General features: G+C 41.5%; 1 protein-coding gene across 4 annotated transcripts in view; it reads right to left on the bottom strand.

Moving 5' to 3' along the window:
• LOC138258583 (protein SSUH2 homolog) overlaps positions 1 to 17,777 on the bottom strand; it is a 164,375-nt gene that overhangs the window by 82,311 nt on the left and 64,287 nt on the right. For 2 of the 4 annotated variants that reach the window (XM_069205946.1, XM_069205944.1), the window contains exons 3-5: positions 13,806 to 13,884; positions 6,002 to 6,131; positions 654 to 714 (exon numbers count right to left, since the gene is read on the bottom strand). In XM_069205946.1, coding sequence (XP_069062047.1) covers positions 654 to 714; positions 6,002 to 6,131; positions 13,806 to 13,884 — 270 coding nt within the window. The remainder of the gene's footprint in view (positions 1 to 653; positions 715 to 6,001; positions 6,132 to 13,805; positions 13,885 to 17,777) is intronic. The other 2 variants (XM_069205948.1, XM_069205947.1) reach the window with 1 other exon arrangement.

Genomic DNA, 17,777 nt, shown 5'->3' on the forward strand with positions numbered 1-17,777 from the left:
AGGTGCAGAGGAGAGATGAGTTCCATAGAGTGGAGTGGCATAGGGTACAGTGACATAGAGCAGAGTGGAGTGACATGGAGTGGAGTGACGTAGAGTGGAGTGGTATACAGTGGAGTGCATGGCACAGAGTAGAGTGGACTGGTGTAGAGTAGAGGGGAGTGCAATAGAGTAGAGCATATACGCAGTGTAGGCGGGACTTAAATACCATTAGCAAAGGCAGAAGGATCACTGTGCGTTTAGTAGAAGACTTCTTCTGTTGCTCTATCTAAATGAGAAAAGACTGGAGTTCGCATTTTGAAACCGCCCAACTTTATTGATGCCATTTTGCAGGACATTACATTTCTTGATCTCTACCAAGAACTTTGGAACATCTTGGTGTCAGTCACTGTGCATTCTGCTGGTGCTTAACTTAAATCACATTTTAGGAGTTTAAGTATTTAGATATCTTTTCATTTGAATAACAGAAAAAGGATTTTAATGTAAGTTTAAGCAACTTAGAAAGAGAAACAGATAAGAGATTGAAATGGGGAAAGGAGACATGTAGGAATGGATTTGCAGGCAGTTTGCAGGCAGTTTGCAGGCAGCTATAAAGCCAGACAGAAAGCAAGCAGACGTACAGACATACAGAAAAAGAGACAGATAATTTAGCTCACCATAATAAGGTTCATAGTTGGTTTTCAAGGTCCTAGACTCTATGTAGCTTTCCAGACGATACTAGCAAAAACAGAGAAAAAAAAGATATATGAATAACCTCTAGAAAGTATGTCGAAAATTAATTACATTTCTACCTTTGGAAAAAAATAATGAAACAGTATGACTAAACTAAATGCGAACCAATTGTGGCTACAAGAAAAAGAAAGAACTGAATAAAATTATTTATGGTTTCCTGTATCCGGTAATGGTTTCCGAAACATGTGTATATTTGTTTGCAATTAGTTTTGGAACCTCTTTGATTAACAAAATGCACGTCTAAATTTCATCATGTTTAATTTGCATTATTTGACCTGTTGTCTTATATCGAGTTTGTTAGCAATGGAACATCGCTTGTTTTTTGTAGAGGAACTGCTAATTCGTGGATTTTCTCTCACCACTCAACTCTAAATCGGACCTCAGGAGCCTGATTTAAAGTATGATGGATGTGCAACATCCGCTTAAAGGTTTCAAATGTCCCGTCCAGCCATTTTGAATGCATAGACACCAGCACTTCATGTCTAGCATCCACCAAACTCTAAATTCACCCCTAAGTGTCCAAATTTAAGTCAGCCTTTGTTGGAAGCATCCACCCATGCTGTATTGCATCTGTGTTTTTTTGTTGGTGACTGTGAGAAAGTAGCCTCTTTCTAGCATGGTTACCCCCATTTTTGGCCTGTTTGTGAGTGCTTGTCACTGTGTTTTTACTGTCTCACCAGGATCGTGCTAGCCAGGACCCCGGTGCTCATAGTTTAAAACCATATTTGTCAGTGTGTTTTGCCTGTCTCACTGGGATCCTGCTAGCCAGGGCCCCATTGCTCATAGTTTGTGGCCTATGTGTTGTCAGTATGTTTAACTGTGTCACTGAGGTTCTGCTAACCAGAACTCCAGTGCTTATGCTCTCTCTACTTACAAAATTTGTCACTATAATTTAGTGACTCCAGATTCCAATTCTGATTGGCACACTGGGCCCACTTTATAAGTCCCTAGAATATGGTACATAGGTACCCAGGGCATTAGGGTTCCAGGAGATCCTTGTGGGCTGCAGCATTTCTTTTGCTACCCATAAGGAGCTCATACAAACCTTTCATCAGGACTGCCACTGCAGACTGAGTGAAATAGTGCACACACTATTTCACAGCCATTTTCACTGCACTTAAGTAACTTATATGTCTAACCTTCATTTACTGAAGGCTAGGTGCAAAGTTACTGTGTGTGAGGGCACCCTTGCACTAGCAGAGGTGCCTCCACGTTGTCCAAGGCTAATTCCCCAGACTTCGTGACTGCGGGGACACCATTAGAAGCTCTCTCCTCCAGAGTGTCCCTTGCGTTAGCCATCTTGGATTCCAGGGTGTGTGGTCCCTCTGGAGACCTCTGAGTGGCCAGTGCCAGCAGGTGACATCAGAGAGCCCTCCCGATAGGGGCATACATGGGTAGGTAGCCATTCCCCCTCTCGGGGCTATTTAGGGTCTCTCCTCTGGATGTTTCCTCAGATTCGGGTTGCAGGACTCCTCCAGGACTCTTCTGCATCCTCTGCTTCAACTTCTGACCATTGAATCAACCTCAGACTGCTCCAGGAACCGCTGTAACTGCAACAAAGTATTCAGGATGACTCCTGTGACCTGCAACTTCAGCTCCGCCAGGATTTAGAACAGTTTCCAAGGTGTGCACGCTCTGAGGACTGCCTCTTTTCCCCCTGCACCAGAAGAACCGATGGAATCTCCTGTGGAGTGATGGAGTCACTTCCCTGCTTCTGCAGGCATCCTTCTGCAACAATGACCGGTACTCTGGGACTCCTCTCCTGATGACAAGCATGCTTCCTGGAACACAGGTGGTAGACCAAAGTGACCCAGACTGTCCAAAGGTCTAGCTGTCCAAATTTGGTGGAGGTAAGAGCTTGCCTCCCTGTGCTGCGACAGTACCCCTGTGCATCGCATCTTCTGCAGCTCCTCGGGCTTCTGTGCACTTTTTCCAAGAATCCTTTGTGCGCAGCATAGCCCAAGTCCCCAGTACTCCATCCTGCGACGCTCAACTCAGTGAGTTGTTCTCCGGCGGTGTGGGGCCTTCCTTTGTAGTGCTGCGATGACCGCACTTTGCATCATCTTTGTCCCCGTGTTTTGGACTCCCATAGGCGCTACCTGGTCTTTTGAGGGCTCTTTGAAGTGCTGAGAGCCCCCTCTGTCTCCTCAGTCCGAGTTGAGACCCCCAGGTCCTTCCTGGTTTCCAGGTAGCTCCTTTTTGTGACGCAAACCACATACTTGCTTGAACCAAAGCTTTTTGGCAGAATCCAGCGATGCAAACAGCCTGCATCCAACTACAAGACGTGGGGCATCTCCTGCACCAAGCAGGAAACCCCAGTCATCTTCTTTGGTGCTCTTCTGTACTGTTCTTCTAACCGGAGAATCCACTTTTGCACCTTCTTCTAGGTTGGCAAGGGCTCCTGTTCTTCCTGGACTCTTCTTCAACTTCTGGACTTGGTCTCCTCTCTCCACAGGTCTTCAGGTCTAGGAATCCATTGTTTGTTGCTTGCAGTCTTGCTTGTTTCTTGCAAAATCCTTTATCACGGCTTGTAGGGTATTCTGAGGAAACTTGTTGTACTTTACTCCTGCTTTCCAGGACTCTGGAGTGGGGTACATTACTTAACTTTGGTGTTTTCTTACACTCCCAGGGCCCCCCTACACACTACACTTACCTAGGGGGGAATACGACTGCCGCATTCCACTTTTTTAGTATACGGTTTGTGTTTCCCCTAGGCCCATTGCAATCTATTGTATTTTCTACTGTTTGCACTGTTCTCCAACTGTTTACTTACCTGATTCTGGTTACTAGTGTATATATTGTGTATACTACTTACCTTCAGTAGGAATATTGCCTCTGAGATATTTTTGGCCTTGTGTCACTAAAATAAAGTACCTTTATTTTTGGTAACACTGAGCATTGTCTTTTATTGTGTATGAGTACTGTGTAACTATAGTAGTATTGCAGGAGCTTTGCATGTCTCCTAGTTCAGCCTAAGCTGCTCTGCTACAGCTACCTCTAGACAGCCTAAGCTGCTAGAACATTGCCTACATTTCACTAAGGTGGATCACTGGACCTAGTATAAGGTGTAAGTACCGCTGGTACCCACTACAAGACAGGCCAGCTTCTCACAGAGTCTCCCTGGTTCTTCCGTGAGTGTTTCTTTGTTGCTTTTCCTTGCGTGTGTGTGTCTGTGTATGTGTGTGTCCCTGCGTGTACACCAATTATTAAGGTCTTACTTTTGGTAATGAATCTGTGAGCATTGGTGAACAAGAAAAAAGAAAAAAGTAACAAATATTTGTTTCAACAATTGTATCTGTTATAGATGTCTGAGCTGTTAACTGTTTTCTTTTATTATTTTAAACTGTTGTGCATAATCGTAATCCACTTCTACTACATGTATGCTCAATATTAGGGAAGCTGTAAAATGTAATTAAAAAATAAATGTAATAAATGCACCTAGATATTTTTTGGATAGCACCACATGTTTGCCATTCAGAACTCTGAGAAGTATGATGAGCAAAAAAAATGGTAACAGAAAAGCCTCTGTTTTATTTTTAAACGATTATTTTTCAGTTCTTATGTTTATCTAGTAAACCTTTACTTGGCGAGTATGGTTCAATGTGTCTTTTGCCATTTATTTGAATTTCCCTCTTATTTATGGTCTTGTAGAGTGTTTACTATCTTTCATACATCCAGCCCACCATCAGTGAATCCAGCAGCATGGTAAAAGCATTGGAAGGGCGGATGGTCAAGCAGCATAAATAAAATAACATCCAGGACTGGCTTTAGCACTGAGGGTGCCCAGTGCGACAGTCCTTTCTGGTGCCCCCCACTCCGCCCTTCTCCACGGATTTCCTCATTACCATTCTCCAACAGTACTCCTCATCTCTCCATAGTCTCTCTTACGTACATTAAGGGGCATATTTTGAAATAGAGGCGCAGTGCAGCACAGCAAGTCACTTTGCTGCACTGCCTCAGTGGGAAAGGGCAGGAATTCACCTTATTTGAGGCATATGGCACATTTCCCCCTGCGCTGGCACACAATGGGCTGCCTAGCTCCAAAACCAACGCAGGTACCCCTGCACCATGGTGCAAGGCTGCCTGAGTTGCATGCAGGACTGTTTTTGTGCAGGAAGGGAAACCTTCCTGCACATATACAAACAAAAGCAATTTATGAGAGGCATATTCATGTATCTGTATGTGCTGCAAAATGCAGCACACATAGAAAGAGGAAATAACAAGGATAAAGATATTTCTCCATTGTTATGCCTCTCTTGGGGAGGCGTATATTTTTTGTGCATACCCAGGTTTACAAGGTCTTGTAAATCTGGGAATGTGGCAAAAACCATAGGAGGTGCTTGGGAACACTCACGCAACATCCATGGGACACCTTCCTAGTGCAGAGTAAGGCAATACAGCAGTTTGCACTACGTAGCCTTACTCCAGCTGTAATACTGTGTCTGGAGTGGTAAAAGGCTGTGGTCATTTGACAGCTCTGCATGGATGGCACTGTGCTAATCCTATGCTTAAAAACGTTGTTAGAAAAACCGACATTTGAGGGGAGCAGATTCAGAGTGTCGCTGGTGTTGGAGGGTGCTCTATACAGGATGCCCTCCACCCAAACGTGGGAACTACACAGAGTTCTCTGCAGATGTATAACTATATGAATGAAGATTATTTCTGTAGTGGTTGATGATAGTTTTTCTGCTTTGCATTTTAAATCGTGTCATTATAGAGCCACCTGAATCAGCAAAAAGAGATCAATCTGCTAACCTTCTGCTCAATGCTCCAGTCATAGGATCCTGAAAATACTTTTTTTCAGCATATCCATCCGTTTCAGAGTAGAAACATGTTTTGTAGCATACACCACTGTTCTAACTTCAACACCTAATGTGCAATTCATGTTATTAAAGCTACACTGCCATATGACCCACACAAAGGCATTTCTTGGATTTGGGTGCTGTGTTCGGTGCTTCACTTTTTCATTATCTCTGTTGTGGAACAGAATTGTTGCACCTACCGATGATATGGAACCCAAATCACACAACTGATCTGATTTATCCCTATGTTAAGTTCACCAGCATAAACCCTGAGCTGAAATCAGAAAAGAGAACATCCACAGTGGGAAGCCAATTAAACTTACTCTAGATTCCAGTAGCTAACATCGTTCAGAGGGTTTTCTGACTGTTGTGTACCTTTGTAGTTGACAGAAGGAGAAGGAAGTTCCTCAATCTTCTCTCTCTCCAGTACCAACCCCCACCTCACACGCAGTCATGCAGATTATATGTACCCTGTAGATGCAGAATGGCTGTAGGTGTTCTACCACCATATTCTCCGCAGGCGATGTCCGGTAGCAGCACTGTCTTGCAGCATACTCCACCAGCGCTTGCTTGGCTGCCTCTTCAGCAATGACTGGAGTACTAGAATACAACAACACAGACCGAAGGCGGCTTTATTAGAGATTTTGTAGGTATTTGCGATGTTCCAGGGTATTTATCCATAATGCATCCTGGAAGAAGATTCTGATTGAAGAAATAGTGCACTCTTTTTTTAGGATGGATCAGGTAATCTCATAAAGCTTGTTGATTTATCATCGGATGTTACTTTTCTACTGTTGCTGATTAAGGGAACACTGAAGCAAATGTGAGGAAATTATGGATGTTCACCAGAGCCCAGTGGGGGGTAATTATCTAATTCTTGCCCACTATCTCTCCAACTGTGGGCAGCCACATTTGCAGGCAATGTGTTGGTGTCCTCTGGCAATCAAAGCGCATTTTCCAAAGCAGAGGCATTATAAGGAGAATGTGCACAGAACGCAAGGAAAGTCAGAGAAAAATAACTTTCCTTACCAGTTGTTAGCACCAAACTTTGAAATAAACACACACATTATTCAGTTCTGCCTTTCATGGTTGAGCACTGTGGAGCTGATTTAAAAAAAGTATCTTGGATACATCAAAGAGTACCACAGGAGTTCTCTGTTACAAACTCGTACATGGCTTTGATAGGACCTGAAACCCTCAGCTTCCTAATCATAAAAGTGCAAGAGGGCACAAACCTTTTTTGTACTACTTTCATGTGGACGTTCTCTGAATATTCTCATTTTATTCCCAGTTTAGATGTTTTGGGGACATTTCACAAAGGCACCAGGAGTACACTTGTACGTACTCATAAGTGCTTTTGTGAACCAGTATCTCGTATCCTTCATATATTTCCTCTGCTTGACCTTACGATCCAGATGTACTGATATCAATAATTATGGCTCTACTCTCAAATTCATAGTTGTTTTTCACATTAATTTTATAATGCACATTTTCGGACAGGTATTCCCCTTCTTCGAGTACATATAAGTAAATGGAAGTAATTTATATAAATTTAATTAAAATTTAAAAACAGTTAGTTTTATGGCTATGTATTAAAATTACTCTGATTAACTTTAAATAAAATGAAAGGATACAATTAAAATATTTAACTTAATGTAAACTATAGTGAATTACTTAATGTTCAATTAAATGTCAATTAAATACTGTTTATGGTTAGAGTTAATAATAAAAGTAGATTAATTTAACTTTACTCAATCCAAAATAGTGTTAGTATCGGTGGTGGTGTAACCAATACAAATTAATGTGATTCTTTTTAATGTGGGATAAAACAAAATAATTATTCAATTATATTTAAGTTAATGAGCGGTTGGGAATAATTATTATAATTATTATTATATATATTACATTAAATTTGAATGAAATAATTAAGTTGTAGGTTTGGATTCAATTTGGAATGGGTTACATTTACTTTTTATTTAATATACATAGAAAATAAAGATAACTGTTAATTCTTTAGTACATTAATAGCTCCATCGATTATACTTCCATAGTGGTCAAGGTTATGGTTGCTGATGGAAATGACTGTAATTTATTCTAATGTCAAAAATAAAGGGAAGATTAGTATTTATTACATTTAATTTCCAATAGCGAGATACACGTTTATGTTAATGGTTGACATAACTAGGGTTAGGATGAGGTTTCATTTAAATGTAGTTCATTATTACAAAATGTAATTATTTGGCTAATTTACATTTGAACACAATAATATTTAAGTTCAATTAGGGAGAAGAGAAAGGTATAATGTACTGATTAATATTATATATGTAATTTAATATATTAAAATAAACCAATTGAACATCAGTGGTTTAATTTCATTTATTGTACAATAATTGTGCATTAAGATACTTCATACTTCGATAATATAGAATAATTGAATTTCATTTAAAATTAAATTAAATTAGTTACTTTTAAACAGTGAGAGGGGACAGTTAGGGTTGGCATTATTAGTTACAATCTTTAAATTAATTAAAATGTTAATTTGTTAATTTAAAAATCCAATGTAACAGTTAGGATACATCAACAGAAGTGGACATTGCAGTAGTAACATAGTACCATCTTTCTTGAGGACTGTGCGCTATGTGCTTTGAAATGCAAGGGCTTGGGCAGAAATTAGATCAATTACATGACAGGCCTATCTGGTTACTTGGTGGGCCACCCTTTCATTTTTTTTTAAATGAACAGGTCAATTCAGCAGATTCCTTGCCTAAAATGAACAAGCATGCTGCCTACAGAAACAACACTGTAGTCCCTGTTTAAAATTACTTAAGGATCAGGCAGGGACTACGGCCACTAGTGTAGCCCATTTCCTTCCGATTTCCTTTGATTGCACATAGGGGAGTATGTTCTGCTCCTAGACACATCGCCGTCACACTTCTCTATCCCGCTGGTCCACACAGTCCCCCTTGCACCCGTTTATCACCTGCACAGAGCGGGTAGTAAATAGAAGCATTAAAAAACAGGGAATTTGCAGAGTTCCATCCAGTACAAAACCTGGGGTCCATATTTATAGGAAAGTGGCTCAGTGCAACACAGTAAGTCACCTTGCTGAGCTGCACCGCATCACTGGGAAAGGGTAGGAATGTTCCATATTTAAGAGATACAGTGCATTTCTGTCCTTTCCCCCAGCACTGGCACTCAACGGGCTGCCTAGCACCAATGCAGGCACCCTTGCACCACGGTACAAGAATGCCTCTGTTGCATGCAGGATATTATTTTGGGAGGAAGGTGCACCTTTCTGAACAAAACAATCCTTGGAGGCCAATTCCTCTATCTATGTATGCTGAAAAATACAGCAAACAGAGAAAGGAGAAGTAACAAGGAGATATAACAAATTTCTTGTTACATCTCTCCTGGGGAAGCGTATCTTTTTGGTGCATTCCCAGGTTTACCAGGTTTGGTAAATCTGAAAATGCATCAAAAACCATGGGATTTGCATGGGAACACCCATGTAACACCCATGGAACTCCTCTCTGGTGCAGAGTAAGGCAACGTAGCAATTTGTGCCACCTTGCCTTACTCCATATTTTTGAAGCGATACAAAGCCACACAAAGTGGCTTTGTGTGGCTTAAAAAATATGGCTTAATGGTTTGCGCCACACATGTACCATATTGGATGACTCAAACTGCCCATAAATATGCTCCTGGGTCAGCACAGAAATTCCCCCTTCCCTTGGGTTTAACTCATAATTGTACATTACTTTTGGGGCGTTATTCCACATTGCTGCTAATTAAAATTGCAGAGTTTGCAGCCCCCAGTACCGGGAAACTTATAACTGGGCCCTTAGTGTGTTAATCCTAGTGCGGTTGCTTAGAATTGCCTGAAGCAGGCAGTAGTGCTTGTCTGTCATGTACAGGTCTGAATAAACGTTTCTCCTCACATGGCTAACCACTAACTCTGTGAACCAGATCTATAAAGATCTTACCCTGGGTTGTGACGCAAACCTGCAAAAAATGATTTTTTTTATTAACTTGCCAGCTCAAAATGTGTTTGCCTAAAAGTAACATAAACCAGTGCAAAACACTGCTTTGCATTACTTTGCATCAAGAGGGCATTCCATGGGTGGTGCATGGGCGTTCCCGTGCAGCCACCTATGTTTTTTTACTCAAACCTTACTTACTAATAATAGTAGACCAAAACATAATGCCACTTGAAAGCGAGCAATTAAAAGGAGAAATGCCTGTATTGCTCTTCACTTTTACCACTTTGCATGGCTACTGCACCCTACAGGACACATCCAAAGTGAGAAAAGTTTTAAAATGTGTTTAAGCATAGTACTCTGTACATGAAGAGTACCCTTCCAGCATCAGACCTATGCTAGATTTACACAGACATGTTTTCACTATGACACAAGGTTGTGTGCGTTGTGCTCTGCAGCCTGATTGTACGTCAGTGACAGGGAGAGAGTAGGATAGTGCCATATATCTGTAAATGTGGCAGTTTACAGCTCTTGCCCTGTCATGCAAGGTAGCACTGCAACTTGGGGTACTGCACTGTCTTGTGTGACATTTTTGTAAATCTGGGCCTCCGTCCCTACCAAGAAGCATGCTATCTGTTGGCAGAAGCATTTCAGCGCCTCGTCAAGGGTAGTAGGCACTAAGTAAATGTTGGAAATAGCCCTTTTTGCAGGGTCATCCCTACACTTTTTGCCTCCTTCCTCCTATTTTTCTGACCAGTTTTTGTTGGCTTTAGGACTCTGGGCACCACTGCTAACCAATGCAAAAGTGTATATGCTCTCTGTGTAAACTGTATTATTGATTGGTTTATCCATGACTGGCATATTTGATTTACTAGCAAGTCCCTAGTAAAGTGCACTAGAGGTGCCCAGGGCCTGTAAATCAAATGTTACTAGTGGGCCTGCAGCACTGATTGTGCCACCCACATGAGTAGCCCTGTAAACATGTCTCAGACCTGCCACTGCAGTGTCTGTGTGTGCAGTTTTAAACTGCCAATTCGACTTGGCAAGTGTACCCACATGCCAGGCCAAAACCTTTCCTTTTTATACATGTAAGGCACCCCTAAGATAGGCCCTAGGTAGCCCCATGGGCAGGGTACAGTGTAAAATTGACGCTCCATCTGCATCACAGCAGGGAGATCGGCGCATCGTGGCTGGAGAAACCACACGCAACACCCGCTTGCGGCTGCTGATAAAGACGCAAACCCCACAGAGCGTGGTTTTCTAAGACCGTGTGACAGGATTTTTCACGCATGTCCCTGGGCATCAAAGTCAACCCGACTCTGCGTGGATCCAAGGTGCCCTGTCCGGAAATCAGCACATCGATATCTTGCGAGGGAGAATAAAACAACGCATCACTAACCCAATCGGAGAAGAAACAACACAAGGCCTCCCTTGTGAGGAACGAATCGACGTATCACTGCCTTTTCAGAAGCATAATCGCCCTTGCAGCTTTATTTTTTACACTAACCAGGTACTTACGGTACAAAATCATCATTTCCATTGTTTTTTATAGAGTAAGACTGATTATTTTGAAAAATTCATGTTTTAACTTGTGTATGTTGGATTTTTGTCATTTTGTTCTTGTTTGATTTAGATAAATATTGCTTATTTTTCTAAACTGGTGTGGAGTCCATTTTGTATTGTTTTCAGTGTATTACTGTGTGTGTTGGTACAAATACTTTACACATTGCTTCTGAGTTAAGCCTGCCTGCTCGTGCCAAGCTAACAAGCGGGTGAGTGGGGGTTAACCAGGTGTGTTTCTCCTTTGTCCTGACTAGAGTGAGGGTCAATGCTTGGACAGGGGGTAACCTGACTGCCAACCAAATACCCTATTTTTAAAAGTAAATAACCATACCACACAATTCTAATGAGAAACTTTAAATCAGGTGTCAATCGCAACATCGCTCTGTAATACTTCGATTAGTTCAGTTTCTTGAACGTAAAAGGAACCCTTTGAATTTACAGGAAATATTTAGATGACAGTATTATTGGCTAATAACATTGTTAGGCAACATGTGCTTTGTGGTTTCAGCAACAAAGTTGAGAAACGTGCACAGCAAGCTGAACTGTGCAAAAGGATCAGAAAAGGTATTTTCTAATTTCTTGGCAGTAGTCTTATTCAATAGACTCGAACAATTAAGTAATCATGCAAGTTGGGGTTAGGGAGATAAAGGGCAGATTTCACTGCAGAGGAAAATCATTGTATATTCCAAGAATCAAACACAGGCACTTTTTTCTGCATCAAGCCCACTGCTTTTTCCTTCAAAAATGAGCTAAGGAATATCAAAATATAAAGTTATCAACTCCACATTCTCATAGGTTCTCTTTTTTATTTAATATGGCATAAACTTTCCAACTTGTTACCAGAAAACTGCAATAAAAATCCCAGGAACTAGGCAGAGGACCATATTACCAAATGACCTCTGTTCTGCAAGTCATGCATCAATCTACAATACAGTGGCAAAGCCAATAGCTCTGGCTATTTTATGAATGAAGATTCTTTATTGATAGACGTGTGCGGTTTAACGGACGAGGTAGTGAGTAAATGTGGAAAGGGAGAATGATTATGGATCAAGACCTGCACCACTGGTCCTAGCTAACACTGCAGCCTCGAGCTGCACCATCTGCCAGCTTCACCTTAAAACGATGCTGCAGGCAGGTGTGTCCAATGTATATCGACGGAAATAAAAATCAGGATGTTGCACCCTTTTATTGATGAAGGACTGGTAAATGTGTTGACAAGTTAAGGACTGTGCTTGTTAGGGCTCATTAAGATTTAGTTTTCTGTAGTATGCCCAAGCAAATTAAATTACATTTCACCACACATGCTTTCTTTAGATCAGAAGAAAAAAGCTAACTCTCTGAGCGAGGTATGGCCTGTTTCATAAATCCGTATGCTTCTCAGCAGTGAAATGAAGTCTAACGAAAACCACACAAACTGTCCCTGAGGGCAGAGAGATCCATTTTAGGTCAAGAATAGCAGCGCGCAAGCGCTGCTTTTCTGACCTGTTGTTATGTATCTAGTCTTTTAACCACGCCCACCGCACGCCCATCACTATCACTGGTTCATGGGCTGCCCTTAAAAAATCCTTTATTTTCGTTGATAAATACTTTACGTTTGTTCCTCCTTGGGGAGGTTTATTTACCGCCTTGGACATCGCCCCTGTTACATGGCTAACTGCACTTGTGCCCATACGTTTGACTGCCAGCAAACTTCTTTTACCTTTTGTGTCTCCTTCGCGCTCATGCTGGCGCTTTGAATCAGCTCGCTTATGTGAAACTGTATTACTTTGCATTTTCAATTTGTGTGGCATGAAAAGTCGGGTTAGAAGATTACAATGCTAATAGCTCTAACTCGAGCAAATGCGATACCCATTGCATTGCAAATGCTTGTTATGGTTCTCTCTGGAACTTGCTTGAAAAGGAGAACTACACAAACGGCACGTCTGTGAATTTGTATGTGGCATATGATGACTGTATCCAGAAATGTCCTTTTTCCTAGGTATAAGAGGGTTTCACTCCCGGGATTTTATGGCTACACCCTTGTCATATTACAGATATACACTGGCATATCATGGTAGCATTCCAGGTTGTCAACACGTCAAAAAGTACATGCTTTACTTTCTGTATTGTCATTGGGAATTCAAAGGGTGAGTGATGTCACTTCTGCTAGTTCTGGTCCTTTAGTGAAAGCGATGCCCATTCCCAACGTAAATAAACCCATGTTCATTATAGAAAAGGTGCTGAATCTTTTCCAGTGCGTGTTTCTAATAAGGTCACAAAATGACACATTTGTGTGGTTAACATACACAACACTTGTGGAGAACTCAGGGTAACACGTTGTCATAGTTAAAGAACTGAATTTTTTTTTTTTACAACTTAAGTCTTACAAGCATATACGCCATGGGGAATGGGTATAACAGTTCAAAGATAATGTCTGATTTCTTTAGCCAAATGAGCTGCAAAATGATAGATTGGAATTAGAGATGTGTACTTCCCGTCTTGTTGAATCATCAAGGAAATATTTATTTTCAAATAGAAATCAACATACAGGTAAGATATCACCAAACGCATCTGGCCAATCCCTATGTCAGCTTTCAGCCTTTGCACGTACCAAGAACCCAAAAGTGTCCTTGCCCAGGACCATAACACTGCTAATTGAATCTGAACCTGTAATTTCAAAACAGATATTTTTCATATACATCAAACCAGGGTTAGACCTTTGAAAACCCGAATCGAAAGGAAGGAACACACTAACCTCCACTGGAGGACGGGAGGAACGCTGCTGGGTTCTGGATCGAGTCCTGAGTATGGTGGAGGAGGCATCAAGACAATTTCTGCAGAATGAAATAACAACAATGACCATTACATCAATCCCATTTCTATTACTCTCATTGCTATCATTCAACCATAAGACATCAGTGTCCATAGACAATGTTGGGGCCAATGGCTTTGTCATCCATGCTTCTCTCTATCACTGTTCTTGCTAATATCCGCAGAGTGGGTGCAGAGTTACTACCAGAAGCCAAAAAGTATCCAGAATCACCCCCTGTTAATTATCCTCTGTCACCATCTGTGCCACCAACAATGTTACAATGGCCCATGAGAGTTCACTCTGCCACAATCAATGCCCCACATGCTCCATTGGCATCATCACTACATAGACTCTGGGCCTGATTACAACTTTGGAGGAGGTGTTAATCCATCCCAAAAGTGACAGTAAAGTGACGGATATACCACCAGCCGTATTATGAGTCCATTATATCCTATAGAACTCGTAATACGGCTGGTGGTATATCTGTCACATTTGGGCGGATTAACACCTCCTCCAAAGTTGTAATCAGGCCCATAGTCTTAATTTGTGTCCAATCTTGTGTTTACCATCACATGTGCTTCTTACCACCAGATCTTTTGAAACTGTCCTGAGCATGACTTTGGATTAATGTACTTGCTGTCATGTTTCTTTGGCAACAATACAAGTAAATAATTTGTCAAAGTGTAAGAACATAAAACACTAAAACTCTAACTAAACTATTTTGCACAGCAATAATAATCTGGGCATTCAAATGTCTCTGCACAGTGCTTCTGTGTGTGTTAATTGCAAATAAAACCAGGGATTTTATCCCTGGGATTTTTGTCCTTGGTTCTGTTTGGTGCAACCGGAGCAAAAACGTGCCATGACTGGTTGTGTCCAATATTGTTCTGCTTAGTTCCTTTAACAGTGCAAACTGTTCGTGAGTTTCAAAACGTCATCAGGAGGAAAATGCATTTTCTAATAACATCTGTGCTAAAATTAATGCCCTATTGCCCGACAAAAGGACTGTCGAAGAAATGTGAAAAACTGGTGATATGACATAAACCCGTAGAAATAGGCAAAACACAGCCATGCGGAGCAAACAACAGGTGGTGAGTCTCACACACAGGAAGGCCTCATCCCCTAAAGATATGGAATGTACCACAAGGTCCGATACATACTTGGATTGAAAGGAAGGACCCATCTCTTAAAGCTATGGAATGTATCACAGGATCCAATAAATACATGGATTGAAAGGAAGGGCCCATCTCGTCAAGGTATGGAATGTATCACAAGATCCAATAAATACTTGGATTGAAAGGAAGGGCCCATCTCCTCAAGGTATGGAATGTATCACAAGATCCAATAAATACTTGGATTGAAAGGAAGGACCCATCTCCTAAAGCTATGGAATGTATCACAAGATCCAATAAATACTTGGATTGAAAGGAAGGACCCATCTCCTAAAGCTATGGAATGCATCACAAGATCCAATAAATACTTGGATTGAAAGGAAGGGCCCATCTCCTCAAGTTATGGAATGTATCACAAGATCCAATAAATACTTGGATTGAAAGGAAGGGCCCATCTCCTCAAGATATGGGATGTATCAAAAGATCCGATAAGTACTTGGATTGAAAGGAAGTACAAAGAAGAGGGGGTTGGTAGAGAAGGTGCCTTGTTAGAGCTGTGTTCTCATGTAATGGTGGACCCACAGCTATGGAGTTAGCTAGCATGCCGTGTATCACACTGGGAATGTTACCTATCAAACAGCTCAAATGGGATTCACACACACCATTTCCACTTGCATGTACCGGCTGGATTTTTGGATGGCGTGAAGTAGCATCACACTCCCTGCAACCACAATGGTGTATGCAACGTTGAAGACGGGAACACAATTGTGTAATATACACCACTGCAGCTGCAATGCCTTTCTCTTTTGCAATGTATTATGCATGATACGTTCCTCTTCAAGTACATCCCATGATAATCGTTGCATGCAACATGTTTCTTATACAGAGTTGCCTTTCATTAGTATTCTGGCCAATTGGTGCACCAACCCAGCTGCATGTATGCCACATGTAACATAAATGTTACACCATCAGTAAATGTCTTATTACCAGTTGAAAAACGAACTCTCTCTCTCAGCTCTTCTCTGCCCATGTAGGTGCAACAAGGACAGCAGCAAATGTCACACACCTAGGTCAGTGTCCAGGAGAGTGACATCATGTGGTGATGACCTAACAGTGATGTTATTGCTGGAGATCTTCACAAAATCACCTCAGGATCAAACAAGTAGGGCAGGAGTTTCAAGACCCTCAGCAACATCAGAATCCTTGCTAGACAATGAATATAGTCCTTCAGTGATGATATAAGCTAAGATGTCCAGACAGGTAGAATAACATATCTCTGACTTCGGCAACAGCATCACAGAGTGTCGGATTCAGTTATGGAAGATGACCTTGCATGCCTCCATGCTGATATGCAAGTTATATAAAATAGCACGTAAGCAATGATGGTAGCAGCAAAGCAAGAAAAGATTTGCAGACTCTTTCTGCAGTAAGTTCTCTTCTAGGCTCAACAAAAAGGGGAAGTTAGAGATTTCTTCCACACATGCGAGTGTTGTCAGGGAGGCAGTACTACGGCATAAAGAGCATAGGAAATTATGTCACAGGCAACAACACTCTCTAAAACAGTGGTTTCCGGTTAGGTGTTGGCAGTTCACCTTTCTTTTGCCATAATTGTATCTCTAAATTTTATGTTTTGGTATTTTACAGTTAATTCATGGTGAGCGTGATGTGCTTTCGGGATAAGTCTCTGCCATATTGCCAGAGAGATACATTTACACATAGGTGTGGGCTTCAGCTTGACTTTGTCAGTGGTTACATAATATACTTAATTTTTGAGGCGCGATCTCCACCAGTATTTGTTTCGAGTTGTTAGTCTGTTTTAAATATTTAATATTTGATTTTAGACTTATGACTACAAAAATGTATGTGTTCTTGTGTCTCCTCATCCTCCCGCCTTGTGGGTCTCACATGAATTGTCGCCTGTTTGCAAGCCATCATCCCGATGTTGCAATTCACTTTCTGGAAAGCCATCATTCATTTTGTGCTGCTAGACCGTGTAAGGCAACAGACCACAAGTACATCAAATATTATTTTTGGTCCGTACAACAGTCTACCACCGGACAGGTCTAAATATATGAATCTTCATTTCAAAATTCCAAAATACCTCACTATGGTACAGTGCGCCTATAATGTGGGCAGAGTATTTTTGTCAGGTTAAATATCAGTCAGTGTTCCTGTAGTAAACGTGGGGAGTACCAAAGATGCTGTTACAGTGCTGAGTGCAACTAATGTTCTCCCAGTTACCATCTCCATGCTGGGGCTGTGCTGGTATCTACAGCCTCAGGGTCAGATTCGTCAAAATATGTAGGAGCGCAATGCAGCAAGAAAACCTGCTGAGCTGCATCAAATGGAGAGGAAAGGAATGTGTCATTTTCACTTTCCTGTGGTGCATTCTGGGTCTTTCCCTGCTCTGGCCCACTCATGGCTGCCAAGCGCCAAGGCAGTCACCCTTGCGCAATGCTGCAAGGATGCCTGTGTTACATTTAAGATTATTTTTGTGCAGGAAGGAAGATCCTCCTGCACAAAAACAGTCCTCTGAGGCTTTCTTCTCAGCACAATTAGAAAGAAGAAAAAACAAGAATAAGGATATTTCTCCTTGCTATGCCTCCCCTGGGTAGGAGTAGCATTTTGAGCATTCACAGTTTTACTGGTGTAAGTAAATCTGGGAATGTGCCAAAATATATGGTTGGATGCGTGGGAAGACCCACTCCCCACCCATGTGACACCTTCACAGAGCAGAGTAACACAAGGCAGCGACTTGAGCTGCCTTAGGTTATTCCAGATTCCCTTAGTGAATCATACTTAA

Source organism: Pleurodeles waltl, chromosome 9, assembly GCF_031143425.1.
Source record: "Pleurodeles waltl isolate 20211129_DDA chromosome 9, aPleWal1.hap1.20221129, whole genome shotgun sequence".
Taxonomy (NCBI): domain Eukaryota; kingdom Metazoa; phylum Chordata; class Amphibia; order Caudata; family Salamandridae; genus Pleurodeles; species Pleurodeles waltl.